The 18768-nt window shown below is 28.7% G+C and overlaps 1 protein-coding gene across 4 annotated transcripts in view; it reads right to left on the bottom strand.

Annotated features, from left to right (window-relative positions):
• LOC145837865 (uncharacterized) overlaps nt 1-17511 on the bottom strand; it is a 38047-nt gene extending 20536 nt beyond the window's left edge. Inside the window, exons 1-7 of one of the 4 annotated variants that reach the window (XM_082945330.1) lie at nt 17049-17511; nt 12072-13219; nt 11136-11265; nt 6303-6332; nt 5778-5846; nt 5345-5419; nt 5095-5190 (exon numbers count right to left, since the gene is read on the bottom strand). In XM_082945330.1, coding sequence (XP_082801456.1) covers nt 5095-5190; nt 5345-5419; nt 5778-5846; nt 6303-6332; nt 11136-11265; nt 12072-13102 — 1431 coding nt within the window. In that variant the 5' untranslated portion in view covers nt 13103-13219; nt 17049-17511. The remainder of the gene's footprint in view (nt 1-5094; nt 5191-5344; nt 5420-5777; nt 5847-6302; nt 6333-11135; nt 11266-12071; nt 13220-17048) is intronic. The other 3 variants (XM_082945331.1, XM_082945334.1, XM_082945333.1) reach the window with 3 other exon arrangements.
• Between the last annotated feature and the right edge of the window lie 1257 nt (nt 17512-18768).

The raw sequence follows: 18768 nt of genomic DNA, 5'->3' as shown, positions 1-18768 counted from the left end.
TGAAATAAATCAAGTATTTGGAACTATATCTTGGCGTCTTTCAGTATTGTCAATCATAAACAGTTAAAATAATATTGTCAGTCATAGACCTATAAATAATGAATAACAATGAACAAACGTTTTTTTATAGATAAAAAAAAAGAAATTAAGTGACAGTAACTTTGAAATCAGTTTGAAATAAACTACTTTAAGTGGACAAAATGTAAAACAAGGGTTTTCTCTTGAAATTAAACATTTTGTTAATATCATTTTGATAACAAAAACTAAAAAATATGTCAAAAACCAAAAACAAAAACCACAGTCAAGCATTCATAACATTGTAGCTATAAATAGCTTTAATTACTTTTGTAACTCGAATTTTCACTTATAACCAGACAACGTTTTTCTCTAAGGACCAGAATTTACAAAGTTAAACTCATGATCATAGGCAGAATTAACAAACAAAAACAAAAAAAAACATATGACATTTCATATAGGCCGGAAATGCAGTGATTTTCATTCTCAAAATTTTAAACTAGTTTGGACTGAGAATTTCACTTTTATACGTACTTAATACAAGCTGATAATTCAAGCTGATGTGTACAAAATACGCTAAAAACTTACACTTTGGTATAAAAACTTTATTAAAAATGTTGATCTGAAAACTAAATATAACAAAACTAAGGCCTAAAACATTTTTTTTCCTAGACAACCAAAAAAATAATGTCCATTATTTAAAAAATGATGAAGTATATGATAAACTACAAACTATTAAATAACTTTTCATTGAGTGTTCAAGGTATCAAAAATTTATTAACAAAAACATTTAAAAAGTTGTTTTGAAAAAAAAATCTTTATATAATTGTTTATTTGTTTTAAAGTTTTTTTAACAATTTTCCTCATATTTATAAGTATTATATGTAAATATTCTTTTTTTTTTCTAAATAAATAATTGCTAACAAGAATAATACAAAAAATTTAAAAAAATTAAGTCGAGCTAAAATAGTTATATAAACAGTTACAACAGTTTTTGTAACTCGTTTTTATAACTATTTTTAACAATAATTTATTCTTATTTATAAGTACTATGTGTAAAAATTCATTGCTTTTTCTAAATAAATAGTTATTAATAAGTGTAAAACAAAAGTTTAAAACTTTTTTTCTAAACTAACAAAACTCAAAATCAAGCTAAAGTAGTTATAGAAACAGTTACAATTGTTTTTGTAACTCGTTTTTTCTCTTTTAACTAGAATATTTTCTGTTCAAAGTCAACAACTAATTATAAGCAGACTTAATAAAACACAAAAGCATCGATACTCAAAATTCTAACCTAGTTTTGTCAGAAAAGTGTAAGCTTTTGTACAGGAACTCTTTTGATGTTGCAAATTGTATACAAAACACATAGAAATTTCAGGCTCAAATAAAAAGTACACTAAAAGTTCACGTTTTGGTAAAAAAGTTTCATTGAGTCTCAGGCTGATATACAGAACACTGTCAGTACTCAACTTAATGTGAAAACAAGCAAAAAGCAGATGGCATTTTGTATTAGGCCAGGTACGCACAAATCTTTATTATCAAAATTCCAAGTTAGTTTATACTGAAAAGTTCATTTTTTGATTTACAAAACAGAGTTTGCACTCCAAGCTGGTATACAAAACACACTAAAAGTTCAAATTTTGGTGTAAAAATTTGATTGCAAATATTAACTTGGTCTGCAAAATACGTTGAATTTTCAGTCTAAAACACAAAATTCAGTAGTATGTCAACGTGACATACTAAACAGAACAAAAGACCACATTATTGTATGAATATTTATTATGAATAAATGTCTCAGTTTATATATAAAGTTTAAATGCACAAAATACACTAAAAGTTTAAATTTGGGTGTGGAAACTTAAGTGATATTTAAGGATAGTTAACCAAACACAATGAAATTTCAGTCTAGTATACAAAATATTATTTACTGTGCTGAATGCCGACACACAAAACGTTTGTAAAATTCTACACTGGCATACAAAATGTATTAAAATTTCTGTAATTGGTATACAATACATTTAAAACTTGGTTCTTTTTTGGAAACTATACTGATATTTTAGGCTAAAATACAAAAACACTAGAAGTTTCACTTTTTCCTTATACAAAACACATTGAAATTTCGTTCTAATGTGTAAATTTCTATTCTAATATAAAAAATATATTTTTTTTTTAGTTGGTACACAATACATTAAAACTTAATTCTTTTTTGAAAAAAGTATTGACATGTTATGCTAAAATACAAAAACACTAGAAATTTCACTTTTTCTTTATCCACATTGAAATTTCAGTCTAATGTGTAGATTTCTATTCTATTATAAAAAATATATTTTTTTTTCTACTTGGTACACAATACATTAAAACTTAATTCTTTTTTGGAAACTATATTGACATTTTATGCTAAAATACAAAAACACTAGAAGTTTCACTTTTTCCTTATACAAAACACATTGAAATTTCAGTCTAATGTGTAGATTTCAATGCTGAATACACAAAATATATTAATTTTTTTGAAGATGAAATTTTAGTCTAATGTGTAGATTTCTATGCTTAATACACAAACTTCAGAGCTCACGTGCTTTTGATTTCTCTCTCGCCTCGCGAAATTCTTACGCAAAATCGATATTTCAGCGCGCTGTGCGTTGAACGTTCAGCAACGGCTGCTTCAAAGCATTGTGACGTAACACGAGAAGGTAGAAGCTTGCGTCGTTTCGCAGTGAGTTTTGAAATTTAATTGAAATATTTTTTTTTGTAAAATTGACCTAAAAGCTGTAAAAACACCACGTAAGCTTTAAAGTAGGCGCAAATTGTTTGTTTGTGAAACAATTTGTTTCTCTCTACTTCAAAAAAGACTTAAAACTTGAAATATAAAGTCTTATAACAACAAAACAGGCCTTTGTTGGTTTAAGAAAAGCAAAAAAAAACTAGTTTTATTAACAAACCATGCTTGTTTAAAAGAACTTATAAACTTGAAATCTAAAACACATAAGTTGAAATTGTAATCTGTAGGTAGAATTTATAAGCTTATATGATTTAATAAGCCAACCAAAACAGTTCAGATTTATAAGGCTATCTATTGTGTCATGTAAACGTAATAAGAAACTAAAAAAAAATAAAGCTTTTATCATAGAAGTTTACAAAAATTGTATGAGAAGCAACGTTGATTAAAAGGTTAACTAAAGAGAAATAAAACAATTTAAAACTTTGCAAATTACTGCTGCAATTTAATTGCAGATTGGAAATAAAATCGAAACGAAGAATTCCAATTTACCAATTTAAATCGTTTTAAATGCAAGCTATCGGTCGAAATTGCCCTTTGAACAAAAAGATAAATTTGTTGGGAGGCAGAAAATTATACGGTTGATTTTAATCTCTAAATTTTGAAATATCTGATCATTCCATTTCAGAAGCATACAAAAGTCAGAAATATTAGAAGTACTAGAAATAGGGCAATGACTAAAAAAATAAAATGCTAGCTTTTAAAAAATGAGTTTGAAACAGAAACTTTTCAGACGACTTTAATATTTTAAATTTTTCTGATAATTTACTATAACCTGAACAGAACTGAAACTCATAATCAAAAAATAAATCAAAACATTTTCGTTTTAAATCAAAAAAATAAAGGAAAAAGCATCCATCAAAAATTCAAACATTTTTTTTTTATTCGGTGGCTGAAAAACTTAAATTTTAGTTTAAATCTTTTAATTTCAAAGACGCGTCATATTGGGTAAGAAATAATTTCTTTGCAAAGTTAAGTTAAAAAGTTGTAATATACAACATATTCAAGCCATATAACATATATTACATAATATATATTGCAAAATGCATTTAAATATCTTCAAAAATATTAACCATTGCAATAAAGAAACCCAAAATAACAAACAAAAAAGAACGACTAAATCAATATAGAAACGAAATGCCAGAATAAAATATTTCTCTTTATTTATTTTAATCTCTTAGTTTAAAGCATTCCAGTCATTTAAAGGAATTATAAGGTTTAACTTGCGACGGCTTATAGACTAGACTCAATAGATAATCCAAATAAAAATAATACTAAAGCGTTGTTTCAAACGAAACTCAACCGCGGTTCTAGTTTCTTTTAACTACCAAGCTTTTAAAAATAATCCCAGTTAGATACACAAATGACTATTAAGCATTATAGAACTTAAACTAAAGTAATTTAAATAAGACACTATCGGTTCATCTTAATCTTTTAACTTTATTTTACTTTTGTTTAAAGTCAATCCAAGCAGACTTGAACTAAAACAATCAAAACAACTTTTAAAGTAAAAGTTTTACAAAAAAATGATAGGCATTGGAAGACTAGAGTTGGAACTCAAAGATTATCCCAATAAAAATTATTAGTATTATATAAAAAATATAAAGCATTATGCGTGACCTGTGCGCATTAGAAGCAGACAGCCGTTAGAACGAAGTTTTGTGTGGAAAATAATCAATAAGTGGCTAACGGGTAAACAAACATATATACTTCAACTTATAGTTTACAAATACATATATATATATATGTATATATATTTATTCATTTATAGTTGCGTATTGTAAACTTTTTTTTCAGTATACTACCAAAATGAATGTAACGATGTGTTTATCAAGGGTAGTAAAATTTAAGAATTGCTTTTACGTTTTATTATTATTTACTTTACTTTTCTATTTATTACTACTAGAGTTCGATTATTTTCATAATAATAAACTAAAATTAGTAAACTATAATTGTTTTTTGTTTATTAAGGTAGTTGCTACGAAGTGTATATAGTAGTTGACACATATCTTCGACAATTTGTTTTTGACAATTGAACTTTACTAACTAGAACTACTGCGATTACATCTATTTAACTACTTATACTAGTGAAGTAAACAATTTGTTGCATGAAGTAATGTAAACAAAAAGCTTAGTATTTGACTTTAGTAAACAATAGTATAACTAAATTATGTTACATAAATTTTTTACGTCTTTTTCTTCTTTTTTTTAAGACTTTATAATTTAAAAAAATTGACTTAACAGTAGACTATTTTGAATATCAAAAAAAATATTATGATTATATATTAAAAATAAAAACAAACCTGAATTTCTCTTGCATGGTAGGCCAGTATGAATACAACTAGGATGAGTGTGGTTAGTGAGATAGTACTTTTCAGTATGTAGGAAAATATTGTGGCCTGTAAAAAGATTAAATGTTTTGAAACAAAAACTAATCAATTTGAAGATATATTTTCAAAGACCACATGAGAAATTATGTATACTTTTATAGATTATTGTTATCATTTGATTTTTAAAATAATTTATTTTATTCTAAAATAAAAAACATTTAACCTTCCAAGTACACGTAGAAAATAATGTGCCCTGCCACAATAAGGTTATTTGGCCCATTAGAGGACAAAATTCTTTCTGTTATCAAATAATATGATCTACTAAATCATGACGAAAAAATACTACTTTAAACTATTAGTAAATGTCATGAAAATTTTAAATTTACCGTTTAAAATATCCAAACTATTAAATTACAATTTAATGGTCTGTTTTTTTTTTCACGAACATTCATGCTACATTTACTTTGAAAAATTACTTTTACATAAAAAGAAATGTTAATATACAGAAATGGACAGAATTTTAAACCACAAAAACCGAAAAACATAACACAATTCAGTATACCATATAAGTGCTGTTAAAGTACAAATTGTCATAGATGTAAAACAAATTCTTGGTTTTTTTGCATTTTTTCTAATTTATAAAAAAATATACTTACTAAATTTTTAACTTTTTCTATCTCATTCTTTTCTTCCTCTGTCATATTGCCGGTTAATTTTAGTGCTGCCTAGTTTATTAAAGTTTGTTATTACAAAGTTTACTTTACAAAAAAAAATCAAAAAATTCTCAAGTCGTGTTTAGCAATAATGTTCACAACCAAGCATGCCGTAAAAAACCACAAAAAAGCGAAAACGTAAGTTTATAAAGTAGAATTTACATATAAGCACAGCATATAAACTACGTTTAGTTTGGTAAGTTTAATTTTTATTGCATTAACCGACAGTAATGAGTTTTATTGCTTTATGTACATTTTTCTGCATTAAAAAATATCTCTAAGTAAGGTTATTGAGTTAAAAGGTTGTTCACTTAAAAATGTTTTTTTGCAATTTTTTATCATTTAATATTTGTATTAGTAATTAACGTTGTGTTTTTACAGTTCAAATATTGCTATTTGACTTTTTACACGAAATACTCAAATTACAAGTACAAAAAACACATTTAACATTTATTATTTTGCACAAACTTTTGTGTCTTGAGCCTCCTCTTCCGAGTCCTAAAATTTTAATGTAAATAAGTTAAAATATTCAAACTAAAAAAATAAGTTCTTAAATACTTAAAGTAATAAGTTGCTACTTTAGCATTTTAAAATATCTTACTTCCCAGTATTTCAATATTTAAGTTAAAGACTGATCTATTTGCTGATGTTTAAAATCGATAAGCGGTTAAAATCTATATTTGAATTCGGCTCCATCTTAGAAGATTTTGTAGTAAAATAAATTGATTTTTTAATTCTAATTAAAAGGTCATTAGTCGAACGGTCTTTTGGCTAGTTGCCAGTTTTTTGTCAATTTTAAATCACTGGCCAGTCTCAGATCAATAACACAATGTATAAAAAAATCAGCAAATTGAGCGTTTTTTCATATAAGCTGTAACAATAAAGTACTGTTGAATTCATTCTTTACAAATGCCTGGATTAAAAAGTCCCAGACAAAAATCGTATCAAACTAGCAGAACAATTGCATAATAAATTTAAATAAAGTCCATTACAATTATAAGTCTCTTGCTATTTTGCCGGTTTTTGAAGTTTTTAAATCACTTGCCGACAGAATCTCAGATCAATAACGCAAAATAATCATCAATTAGCATTGTTCGTTCATTTAAAAGTAGAAAAAAAAATTGTCAAACTTTTTGACATTTTAAAGTCAGTGGTCAGTAAACGATTTAGTCATTAAAAGAATAAAAAATCAAATATATTGTACATTAAGAAGTCCGAACTGTAAGTAAAGCATCACAAAGTTTAATACAATAACCTAATAAGTTTTTCTCTTTTAAAAGTCACTGAATAAAACCAATAAAAAATTACCAACAAGCAATAAACATTCAAATGTGTCCTAAAACCTGAAGAACGATCTGCGGAGATCAACAAAAAAAAGTTTGAAACATTTTAACAAAAATCCTTCATAACAACTTAAATTTCAAAATTTTAGTATGTTGCAAATGAAGCTGCCCACATTGCAAGTACAGCATGGATAAAGAGAAATTTGATGCTTGATAAACGCGTTCGAAAGCTGCTGACATTTTTTTACAACGACTTAAAGTGGATGCTTCCTTTTAATCAACAAGAAATCGATGTGATTTATTGATTAGTTTCAGCGCCAACAGATTTTCCTCGCTCGAAAACATCTTAAGAGACGAATTGAAGCCCGTTTGTTAAATTGGGTGGTTACGCAATAAATAGTTTTCGATTTTGATTAATTTCCAACAGCGATGGGAAATTTACATTTTAAGCTGTCTTATAAATCAAAAGGACAACAAGTTTTACGCAAGGCTTTTTATAGAGCTTATATGCAAATAAAGTAGTAACTTTTAATGATTTTTAACTTCTAAAATTTACTAGTTAGCTTAACTAAATCTTTAAATATTGATTTAATTTAAATATTGCGTTTCTAAAAATTATAAATGATTTTAAATGGTATTGTAATCACTTCTTTTAGATTGTTTAAAGCTATAAGTTTTCAACGTTTTCAGGAATTTTGTTATATTATTTAGAAGTTATAAAAAGTTATTAAATGCTTACTGTTTTTATTTACTAAGAACTAAATCCTTAACATAATTTTTAAAAGGCTTGGAGATAACTTATAAATAAATAAAATTATGTTAAGAAAAAAATTAAAGAAATTTTTACTGACAGCTTTAAAACGTGGGCCCAGCTTTTTACAATAAAAATTAAATAATAACTTATGAGTTTCATAAATTTAAGTTTTAAACATTTCAAAAAATACTGCTATGAAAATAAAGAAGACTATAATTATTTTTTTAATTGAAATTAGTTTGAACAATATAAAAATTGTTAATATAAATTTTATGTTTATAAAAATTAAAGGATTTTTTTTAAACATTCTTTAGCACAATGAAGTTATACAAGTTTTATTTCTGTCAAAATAGTCAAGAGTAATAAAAACCACTGATAGCATGAAAATGTATATACCAATTTACTATCATTTTATGAGAAAAATTTAATCATTTATTAAAAGAAAATGTCTTTGAACTCTGAGCATTTTTAGCTCATATTTCAACCATCGCATTAAATTCTTGTAAACTAAAACGAAACTGCGTGCAATTGAATAAAAAAGTTTGCATGAATATTTAATAAATAAAAAGGTTTGAGGCTTAAAAGTTGAATTGCGTCGAATTTTAGTCGCATAAGAAGATTAAACGCAGGTGGCTCGATAAAAACAAACTCATATGTGTTTGTATGTAAGGTCATTTTGAGTGTTAAGTATTTGTTGAAAAGAACTTTTTAAAGGTTATTCAGCCTTTTCAAAACACGCTGTTCTTGTTTACCAAACCCTTGAAAGGTTTCTTTTGAAATTATATTTTTGTGATAAGGTTGTTTTTACCAAAACAAATTTCAACAAGTTTATCAAGCTATAGAAAAATGTGTGACCTTTAGGTTGAATAAAAAACTTAAAAATGTATAAAAATTAAAAATAGATAACAATCGAAAGTGTACATTTGTAGTAAAATAATAATGTAGAAATGATAAAAAGTTTAAAATACCTCAAAAATTTAAAACTTTTTTTATCGCAAATACAAAGCTATGAAGTTTGTAAACTTTTAATAATATAAACTGTAAGAACTTTAAATGAATACAAAACTTTAAACTATAATTCTTATGTAAACAATAAACATAAAACTGAAAACCTTTTAAAAACTTAAACAAAATGACTTAAACAAAGTTTTAAATATGGTAAAACCGCCACAATACGTTTAAAAATAGACACTTTACAAGAGAGTTCTTATAACATGTTAATTAGATTGACTGGCAAGCAAAGATAGTGCCAGTCTGTGTGATTAATTAAACGTTAGAGCGTAACTATTACCACCTTGCTACTACTATAACTTGTTGAGTAATTTTTACATTTTGTGATAAAGAATTAGCCTATTTAGCTGGTAATTGCAAGTTTATCACAATATAAAATAGCTATCACAATGTTTTTGTTAATTTTATTTGTAGGTAATCAAAATCAAAAATTAATGCTCTTACACTCATTACTTAAAAATATGCACATTTATAGATATATTATTGTTTTTATACATGATATCATAATAATTTGTTAAAAGAAAATTACTTAAAAACTTAATGCTTATAAATAAAAAAATATAAACTAATAGCTATGTTTATTCATTTAGTTTACTAGTAAACTGTTCTTAAGTCTTAAATTTTTTTTGATTGCTGTTTTAGTATTTGTAAGTTATTTCTTAATTTCATTTTAGTAGTTAGTATTATAACTAATAATTGTTTTAAATCTTTGTGTCTGTAAAAGAGACTTAAAGCTAATAAAGTAACATATTTGCATTTGAAATTTCTATTACAAACTAGCATACTTTTTTATATATTTTTAATTAATATGCACCCTCGAAAAAAAATATTATTGATAAACTTCAATTAAACATATACAACTTTTTGCTTTTAATATATGGTAAAGCAAGAGCTTTTTGTAGTAAAATGCATATAAGGATCTATAAATATTTAGTATTTTCAGTTTACTAAAATGATCCTTAAGTTCACAAAATTGACTAAATATAAATATCACACATACGTATATTGCTCAAATGTGTATTTTAAATTTTTCAAAATTTTTACTAAAATAAGCGAAATAATAAAATTTTATTTAAAATAATTCTTAAATGCTGTTGTAGCAGCATTTTTATTGTTTAAATATTTTAATAAAAAACTATAAAATAATCTAATTAATCAGTAAAATTATTTTTACAACATTATCTTTTATTAGTTTTATTATTCAAATTAATTTAAACCTGAAGCTTTTTAATAAATTGTATTTAAAATGTTTTATTATAGAAAAAAGTTTGTATATTTTAGTTAATTTCCTACAATTTTGTAACAGTTTCCTTTTATTTTAAAATATTATTGACTTTAATTCGATTGTCATTTTTAGATACGTAGCTACTACGACAAATCTTTATTAATTTAATCGTTAGGATTTTCATTTTTTAATACAATATAGTGAGTTCCTAATATATTACGTAAATGAAGATTTATGAATGATCATTATCCGAAAATTCATACGATTTGAACAATAAAAAATCAATAATCGTAATAGGTAATAATATACAAATCAATAAAGCTAGATTTATTTTACTACATAAAGAAAGCTGTATGCTTAAAATACTAAAAACCACTTATTGATTCAACTTTTTATACGTATTTAATAAAAATCCTGCAATAGTTTTTTTTTTATAATTCTTTTAAACTTCTAATATGAAAAACGAAAGCAAACAAAGCAAAACCACCTAAAACGTTACAAAACAGTATGGGTAGATTTAAATTTTATTATTAATCAATAACAGAATTCCAACAAAACTAGAATGTGAATTCTTTTTTTTCTAAATTCAAAAAAAAAGAAGTTTGTATATCAAAACTTGATTCGAGTTTTAATACACATTGTGGCTTGAGTTAAAAATAAAACTAACTATTTTTTTGCAGATTTAAGTTTAAGTCAGTTTTCAAGTTTCATATAGGTACAATTTTCTAAACCAGTTGCACAACGCGTATTTCAAATTTAAGGATAATTCATGATTTTTCTATGATATTATATAAAACAAACCAACTCAAGCATACTATAAGCAACACTAATTTTTCTGCTTACACAGTTTTCACAAACTATAAGCTATTCATGTCGCCGACATAATTTATACATTTAATCCACCACAAACTTAGCATCTATTTAAAAACACAAAATAAACTACAAAAAGCATATCACAACAACAACAATTTATCCAAAATAAAACTATTTTGTGTAAAAATTTATCAAACATTAGCTAGAAAACTCACTTTTCCATGGATGTCAGTGGAACTTAGTTCTGTTTCCACGACCATGAAAATGATACCGAACATTGCGAATATCAATGCGTAATCACTCAAGCGTTTCCTCCTCTCAAAAAGTGTCCTTCTGTATCCCAATCTAAGTATAAATTTATGGGTTTTAACAGACTGACAATAGACACTGCTTAAATATGGCTTAGTTTCTCAGATAACTTTTAATTAATAAAAAGTACTTTTGTCATGTTTTTATTTAAAAGCGTTTCAACTGTCAGCTAACAGTTTGTTTAATGTATTTTTTGTTAAACCTCACAGAATAACAAACTGATATAAATTGTATATAAACTCATATGTACAAGTTCAAAAAGCATAGTAAAATACCTAACTTGACCTACACTTTATTACGTCACAATACTACATTTTTATTACAATCATAATTACACACCTAAAAAACATTGTTCTGACGAGAACTTGGTGCACAAAGCATTATTTTAAAAACAGGTTTAAACTAAAGTCTGTTTTATCAAATGTATGTTTTAAACAATTGAATGGTTTACGCAAGTCTGTCAAGTTGAAAGTGCTTCTCATTACAATTATATAAACTCGGGTACTGCAAGTTTTTGCATCTTGAAATAATCTTTTCCTTAAAAAAGCCCTTAAGGTGGGCTCTGTGTTAAAGATTTAATCTATTTAGTTAATCAACTTATTTATACATATATATATATATATATAAATTATATTTATATTTTTTACATTTACTTATATTTCTTAATGATTCACATAGTGACGTAACAATCCTTAAAGTGTTTGCTTAATTTCATGTACACTTTGACTTATGTTTTAAAATATTATCACAATAAACAAACTGAAGAACAGAGTAGTGAAACAATTGTTTTTGTAAAACGTTGTGTTTCATTAATGTATATATATATATATATTTATATTTACCTGTACCCGATGTTGGCGTTCCTGCTCCTCTTCTGGTCCTTGTCCTGGACCGACTCGTTCCTCGAAACCAAATCCACCTCCGCCCTCAGCTGGTATGGGCTTATCGCTGATTGGCTCTCCGGCTCCCCGTACTCCACGTCGCCGTGGTGCTTGGTCGCCATGGCAACCTCGTCCACCTCCGTCGTCTCGTAACTTTTGAGCAGGTTCAGCGAGTGGGAGGAGTTTTTTGAGGCTTTCAGGTTCTGGCCCTGGATGTTTCTGTTTCGTTGCTGGGAAACTCCCCCTGCCAGGAGGCCCCCGCTGGAGTTTATGTGGACAAGCCGGATCCCCTCGGCGGTGGTTTGCGGTTCCTGGATGTCCTGGAAGTTGGTCTGAGTGTTCTGGGAGTTGTGGTGCTTAGATAAACTTTTGGTGGAGTTTGTTAAAGCTGAGAGGAGAAAGGACTTTTTCTGCGTGGTAGATATCGCCACTTCTCTGAACACGTCTGGGGAGTCCCCGGACCTGGAGGAGTGGTTGTAGTGGGAGTAGCGGTTGCTGTAGTTACCGCCCCCGGAGTTCTCCCTGTGGTGGTGGTAGTGGTGGTGGTGGTAGTTGTGGACGTGGTTCTCCTGAACCGCTGCGCCCCTCAAGCTCGAGTTGTGGTTCTTGAACAGCGTCTCGTTGGACCCCCACGAATCCCGTTCCGGGGAGCGGAAGTCGTTGTTGTTGTGGCTGCAGTTGACCTCGTCGTGCCGTTGCTGCGGCAACAGCGTCTGGGGCCGGTTGGCCATCCCCGGCAAGTCCAGCTTGTCCGTCGTGCCCGGGCAACCGTCGAAAGTGAACCTCCTTTTGGACAGCAGGGGCTGGTCCTCGCAGGTGGTTCCCCCTTCCTGGGAGTTTGGGTTCAGGGCCAGCGTGTTTGAGTGAACGGGTTTCCTGTTTTCGGGTTTCCTCCTCCTGTGCAGCACGGGGGTGAGGTTTGTTTTAGGGTTTTTCCCTTCTTGTTGGGGTTTCAGTGTGGTGTAGCGCTCCAACTGGACGCTGGTCATCATGTCACGTGATTTTGAAATTTCCCGCCTTTTCGCTCCAACATCCGACGACGGGGGATTCACCTCGCCCGAAGATTGCGACGATTGCAGGCAGGGCTTGATCACGTCTCGTTCGCGGATCTGTTTGCCAGTTTGGTTGTGTAAAGTTGTCTAATTTATAACTAATATATATATATATAGAAATCTAGTATATAACCTATAAATAAAGTAAGTATTTTAACATTTACATATATACCACTCAAACATGTACTAATAAAAAACAAGCATGTTTTAATTAAAAGCCAATTTTTACAGCTTTATATTGTTTTGAAAACGTTACGAAAAGGGTTGACTTAATTTGGTATTTATTTTTGTTTTTTTTGTTTTTTTCTTAATTGTATATTTTGTACAGAAATCTAAGACAAAATTCATTCAAAAACATCTTTATTAAAGCAACAAACAAGTAAAATCGCTTTCGGCTAACGCTTTTCAATTACTTTAGTTAGCAACTAATTTTAAGATTAAATTTTGAGTATATAAATAGTTAGAGGTTACATCAGAAAAATCAGAAAAATCAATTAACACTAATTAGCATAATTGAGCAAAATTAATTAGACATTCACAATTCATAAATGCATATATAAAAAACAGTTTATCAGTAATTTAACTAAGATAAGCAACATTAAAATAAAATAAAATAAGCGACAAAATTCGAATAAAATCTATAACAACTTATAAAGATTAGATTTATAAACATATTGTTGCTTACACAATTTAGGTTTATATGTTTTTATAAATAGAGATTCTAAAACACTAAGGTGATAATCGTTACGAGCTTTACTTAAAATTGAAAAGTTACTATCATTATAGTTCTTTGCGCAATCTGAATTGTTTAATAAGTGTTCAGCTATCATTGATGATCTACCAGATGGTTTTTTTAAACCAGTGTCCATCCATCTTCTGAGGGAATTAAAAACGTGTTGGTCCCTTCTAATATGGAATCTTTGAGACGTTCTGCCAATGTACTCACTGTCACAGTGGCACTTGTACATATAAATAATTTTGCTTTTTTCCTGATCGGCAGTACGGTCTTTACAAATTATTTATTTGTAAAGACCGTACTGCCGATCAGGAAAAAAGCAAAATTATTTATATGTACAAGTGCCACTGTGACAGTGAGTACATTGGCAGAACGTCTCAAAGATTCCATATTAGAAGGGACCAACACGTTTTTAATTCCCTCAGAAGATGGATGGACACTGGTTTAAAAAAACCATCTGGTAGATCATCAGCGATAGCTGAACACTTATTAAACAATTCAGATTGCGCAAAGAACTATAATGATAGTAACTTTTCAATTTTAAGTAAAGCTCGTAACGATTATCACCTTAGTGTTTTAGAATCTCTATTTATAAAAACATATAAACCTAAATTGTGTAAGCAACAATATGTTTATAAATCTAATCTTTATAAGTTGTTATAGATTTTATTCGAATTTTGTCGCTTATTTTATTTTATTTTAATGTTGCTTATCTTAGTTAAATTACTGATAAACTGTTTTTTATATATGCATTTATGAATTGTGAATGTCTAATTAATTTTGCTCAATTATGCTAATTAGTGTTAATTGATTTTTCTGATTTTTCTGATGTAACCTCTAACTATTTATATACTCAAAATTTAATCTTAAAATTAGTTGCTAACTAAAGTAATTGAAAAGCGTTAGCCGAAATCGATTTTACTTGTTTGTTGCTTTAATAAAGATGTTTTTGAATGAATTTTGTCTTAGATTTCTGTACAAGATATGTAGTACTAAAAAGTTATATACTAAATTGTATATTTTATCCAAAAATGTAGTCAATTTAGCCGTTGTTGAAAAAAAATAGTTATGAAATATATGCTTAAATAATCAAAGGGAACAAAGTTTAACTAAAATGACAGCTATGAATATAATAAAAACAACTAAAATTTGTTGTTTTTAGTGTAAAGTTTTAAAAAGTTGTTGCCTTTTTATACATTTAAGTCTAAAGCTGTTGAAACTAAATACTAATCTACTAAAAAAAACACAAATTTTTTAAGTAAGTAGTTCTAAACTCTATTATTTAACTTTCAATTTCTTTAAAATTTTTTCAACAAAATGTTTATTTACATTATTTTACAACTTGACATACACTTAAAATTCTACTTGAAAAAAGAATGAAATTTTAAACCTATAATAACAGACATAAAATATTGTAAAAATAAACAAAAGCTGTAAAATAAGGAGTTTGCTGGTTTAAGAAACAAGTATATTAAGATTTTCAAAAAAAAAACATGTGTATTTGTTTATACAGTAAAGCAGACTACTAGGCTAAAGTTCGTTATTAAACTTGTAGTACTTGTAAAAATGTCTAACTTCTTTTCGATTTTGACAGTTAAACATATATTTCATAACAAGAAAAGCTAATCAAAGAAAAAAATAGAATTTTTCTTATCATTAGTTTTCATAAAACTTTACTACTATGTATAGTTATATGAGAACGATTTTTTATCTAAGAAGTTGCGATAAACAAAATTGTTCTAAAAAAAATTAAGTTGCAAACTACATACTAATAAGAACGACTTATTCTACTCTGAAATTTAAAATTTAAAGCTGGCTTATGAACTGATTAGCTAACTTAAAAATTTTGCATTTTAAAACTTCGAAAAGATTTTAATTTTCATAGCTTTACTCATCTATTTAAATCTAAATATCTTGCTTAAGTTTAGTTGGCAAGCTTCCAAGAAGTATTAGTATTAAAGCTCACAGCATTCTAAAAGTAAAATATACACTAATGCAAATTGCTTCACAGTCTACTGACTTAAAACTTTAATTTCATATGATCTGGTTTTTGATTAAAAAATGAAAAAAAAACTAGAAATAAAACAAAATTTGAAAAATATATATGTTTTAGACTATCAACTAAGACACTCTTAATGTTATACAGTTAACTTTGTTTATTCAAACTTTAAAACTTTGACTACTATCAGTTTTTTTAACCTCTTTTTAATTTCTAAAGTTTGTTTTGTAACTTCAAACGTAAAAACAGTAACTACTAATATTTCATTGTAATTCTTTTTCCAGTTTATTATACACAATTAAGTTACTTGAACGAACTGGAAACGATCAACACTGATTCAAAAAAATCTCCACTGAATGTTTATAAAACAAAATCAAACACATTTTTTTGTTTCACTTGGCTCTCGTCACACGTTAGAACTGCCAACTTATTTCACCTCTTGAACTGCTTGAGCGACCCTGCATGTTCAAACTTGTGCGAAAGTTCGAATTTCGAATGCGAACTTTCACCACGCTTCAGTTGTCTCACACTGACAGCTTCGAATTGAAGCCGCAAGTTTCCTGTAACTCTATTTTTAATGCTTAGTCTGAAAAACAAATTAATCCATTGTCACAGTCTACTTTTTTCTATTTTCTAATACGAAACATGTTTGTTGCACAATTTTATCGATGTCACTACCAAAAAAACACCATGTACTAAACCATAACTTCTTTTTTTTATTCAAGACTTAATCTGCTTGTTTAATGTACATACTAAACCTTTGTAACCTTCTTACTTCTTTTTGCTGTATAAATATCTCATACTTTTTATGTAAACCATTAAAGCAATGTTTTGCTAATTTTAGATAAAAAGTATTTAACAGTTTTGCACTTGCTATCATAAATAAAATATTTGACAAAATTTGAATTTTTCTATACAATCTCAAAATAAATTGTAAGTGTATGCTTATATTATACTAGTTTATAGTGTATCTAATTAGTATACTAGTTAACTAAAGTTAAAAACTAGTATCAAAAAAAAAACAATTTTATAGTTCGCTGCAAGTTTTTTTTTTCAATAATATATCAAAAAAACAATAATAAAGCTTTTTTTTCATTATTTAGTTGTATATTTAAGTAGTGGCTTGACTATTGTTTGTATTAAAAACTCACGTATTGCGAGTTGCTCCTTTTGAACTGCTTCTGCCTCTGAAGCTGGTTCTGGTTCCTTACGGCTCCCGTCTTCTTGTCACACGTCTTCTTCTCCTGACTCGCTTCTTTCTTCTTCTTCTGGCTACTGAAAGCCGTGGCGCATCTCACCACCGCCGGGAAACTTCCGATCTTCCTCGCTGATCCGCTCGGCCTCTCCTCGCTTATCCGCTGAACAGAATCGGAGCTTCCCTTCAGGAAGAGCTTGGTCACCGAGAACGCCGACTGGGACTGCTGCCTCTGAAGCAGCGGGTGCCTGAAGGGCAGGTGGTTGCCGTGGCTGGACGCGGTCCTCCGGAACTTGGACCTCTTCGACTTCAACCGCCGTTGCTGCTCGCTCGAAAAAGAACTTCTTGAGTTTTGTTGGTCGTGACGTCGTTGCTGCGTCACATGCGAAGATTGGGTAGTGCCGACTTGCTGCTGGCTTTTCGCGGTCTTCTCTTCTTCAACTTGATGCTGCTCGAGTTTTGCTTCTGCTCGCTTCGAGCCGTTTCCTTCTTCCCCTCTCTCGCTTTCTTCCCCTTCTTCCTCTTCTTCTTCCTTCTCTTCGACCGTCTCCACGATAAGCTCGCCGCAAGTCTCTCGCCTCTTGAGGAAGAAGGCGGCAGGAAATCTCCCGCCGCGAGCGGCGCTGCTCCTGCTCATCGGAGCGTAACGGAAATTGCGCGGCGGCTGAATCGGCTGGTTCAAGCTCTCTTGCGCCTTCAAGCGGTTGAAAATTGCAATTTTGTTTTCCACCTTATTTTCGTTTTTGTTTTTTAATTCGTCGTTTTGGTTCGACTCCGTCTCCCCGCACTCGGAAACGATCTCCAGCTTGTCTTTGTCGGCCGTTGCGTCACATTCGAACGATGACGTCATGCTGTTGGAGACGTCATCGGAGGAGCCGTTGGTGAGAAGTGAAGGGGTTTGGGAGGGGTAGCTTACGGATGTTTGGGAGGGGTAACTGTTCGTTGAAGTTGCGCTCAGGGGGGTTTTCTTGAGGTTGATGACGTCGTTGGCTTCCATGAGGAGTGTGAATGACATTTATAATTATATAAAGCTGTTAAAACAGTTTTAAATAAGTTTATACACTTTCTAAATTTTTCTGAAGCTTATTCATAGTTTTTAATATAAACGAACATAAATAGAATATATAAAACGGTTAAGAAAAAGCAGTTTATCTATATACTGTAGAATGATAATTTATTTAATACTTTAAGTAAGTACTAAATATTTAACTTTGTAAGGTTTTGTTATAACAATACAAATAGCTTTTAAAAAAAAATCATAAAACAAATATTTATAAACAATATAGTAAACGAATGGTCAAGTAGTAGTTTGTAATTCGTTATTTGTGTTTGTAAAAAACAAGTTTGCTGATTTTGTTATGTGTGCTATAAGGCAGTTTAATGTAGTAAATTAATTAAAGTACACTAATACAATTTAAAGTAACTATTGATAAAATTAAATATTATGGTCTAAAAAAACTACTACTAGCATTTCTTACTTTTTCGCTGTTAAACTTCTTATCGATAAGACAAAACTAAAGCAATGACTTTAATCGAGAATATCAATTGAACACTAATAAAACTTCTAGTTGCATATTTAGTACTTAGTTTATATTTTGTATTTGTGTTTGTTTAAACCAATCTTACTGAATACACTTAAGAAATATATTCATATGTGTTATCTTTTTATTTTAAAC

Source organism: Thalia democratica, chromosome 6 (assembly GCF_965202585.1).
Source record: "Thalia democratica chromosome 6, ktThaDemo2.hap1.1, whole genome shotgun sequence".
Taxonomy (NCBI): domain Eukaryota; kingdom Metazoa; phylum Chordata; class Thaliacea; order Salpida; family Salpidae; genus Thalia; species Thalia democratica.
Note: the sequence above shows the minus strand (reverse complement) of the source record. Positions and strands in the feature narration are given on the sequence as shown.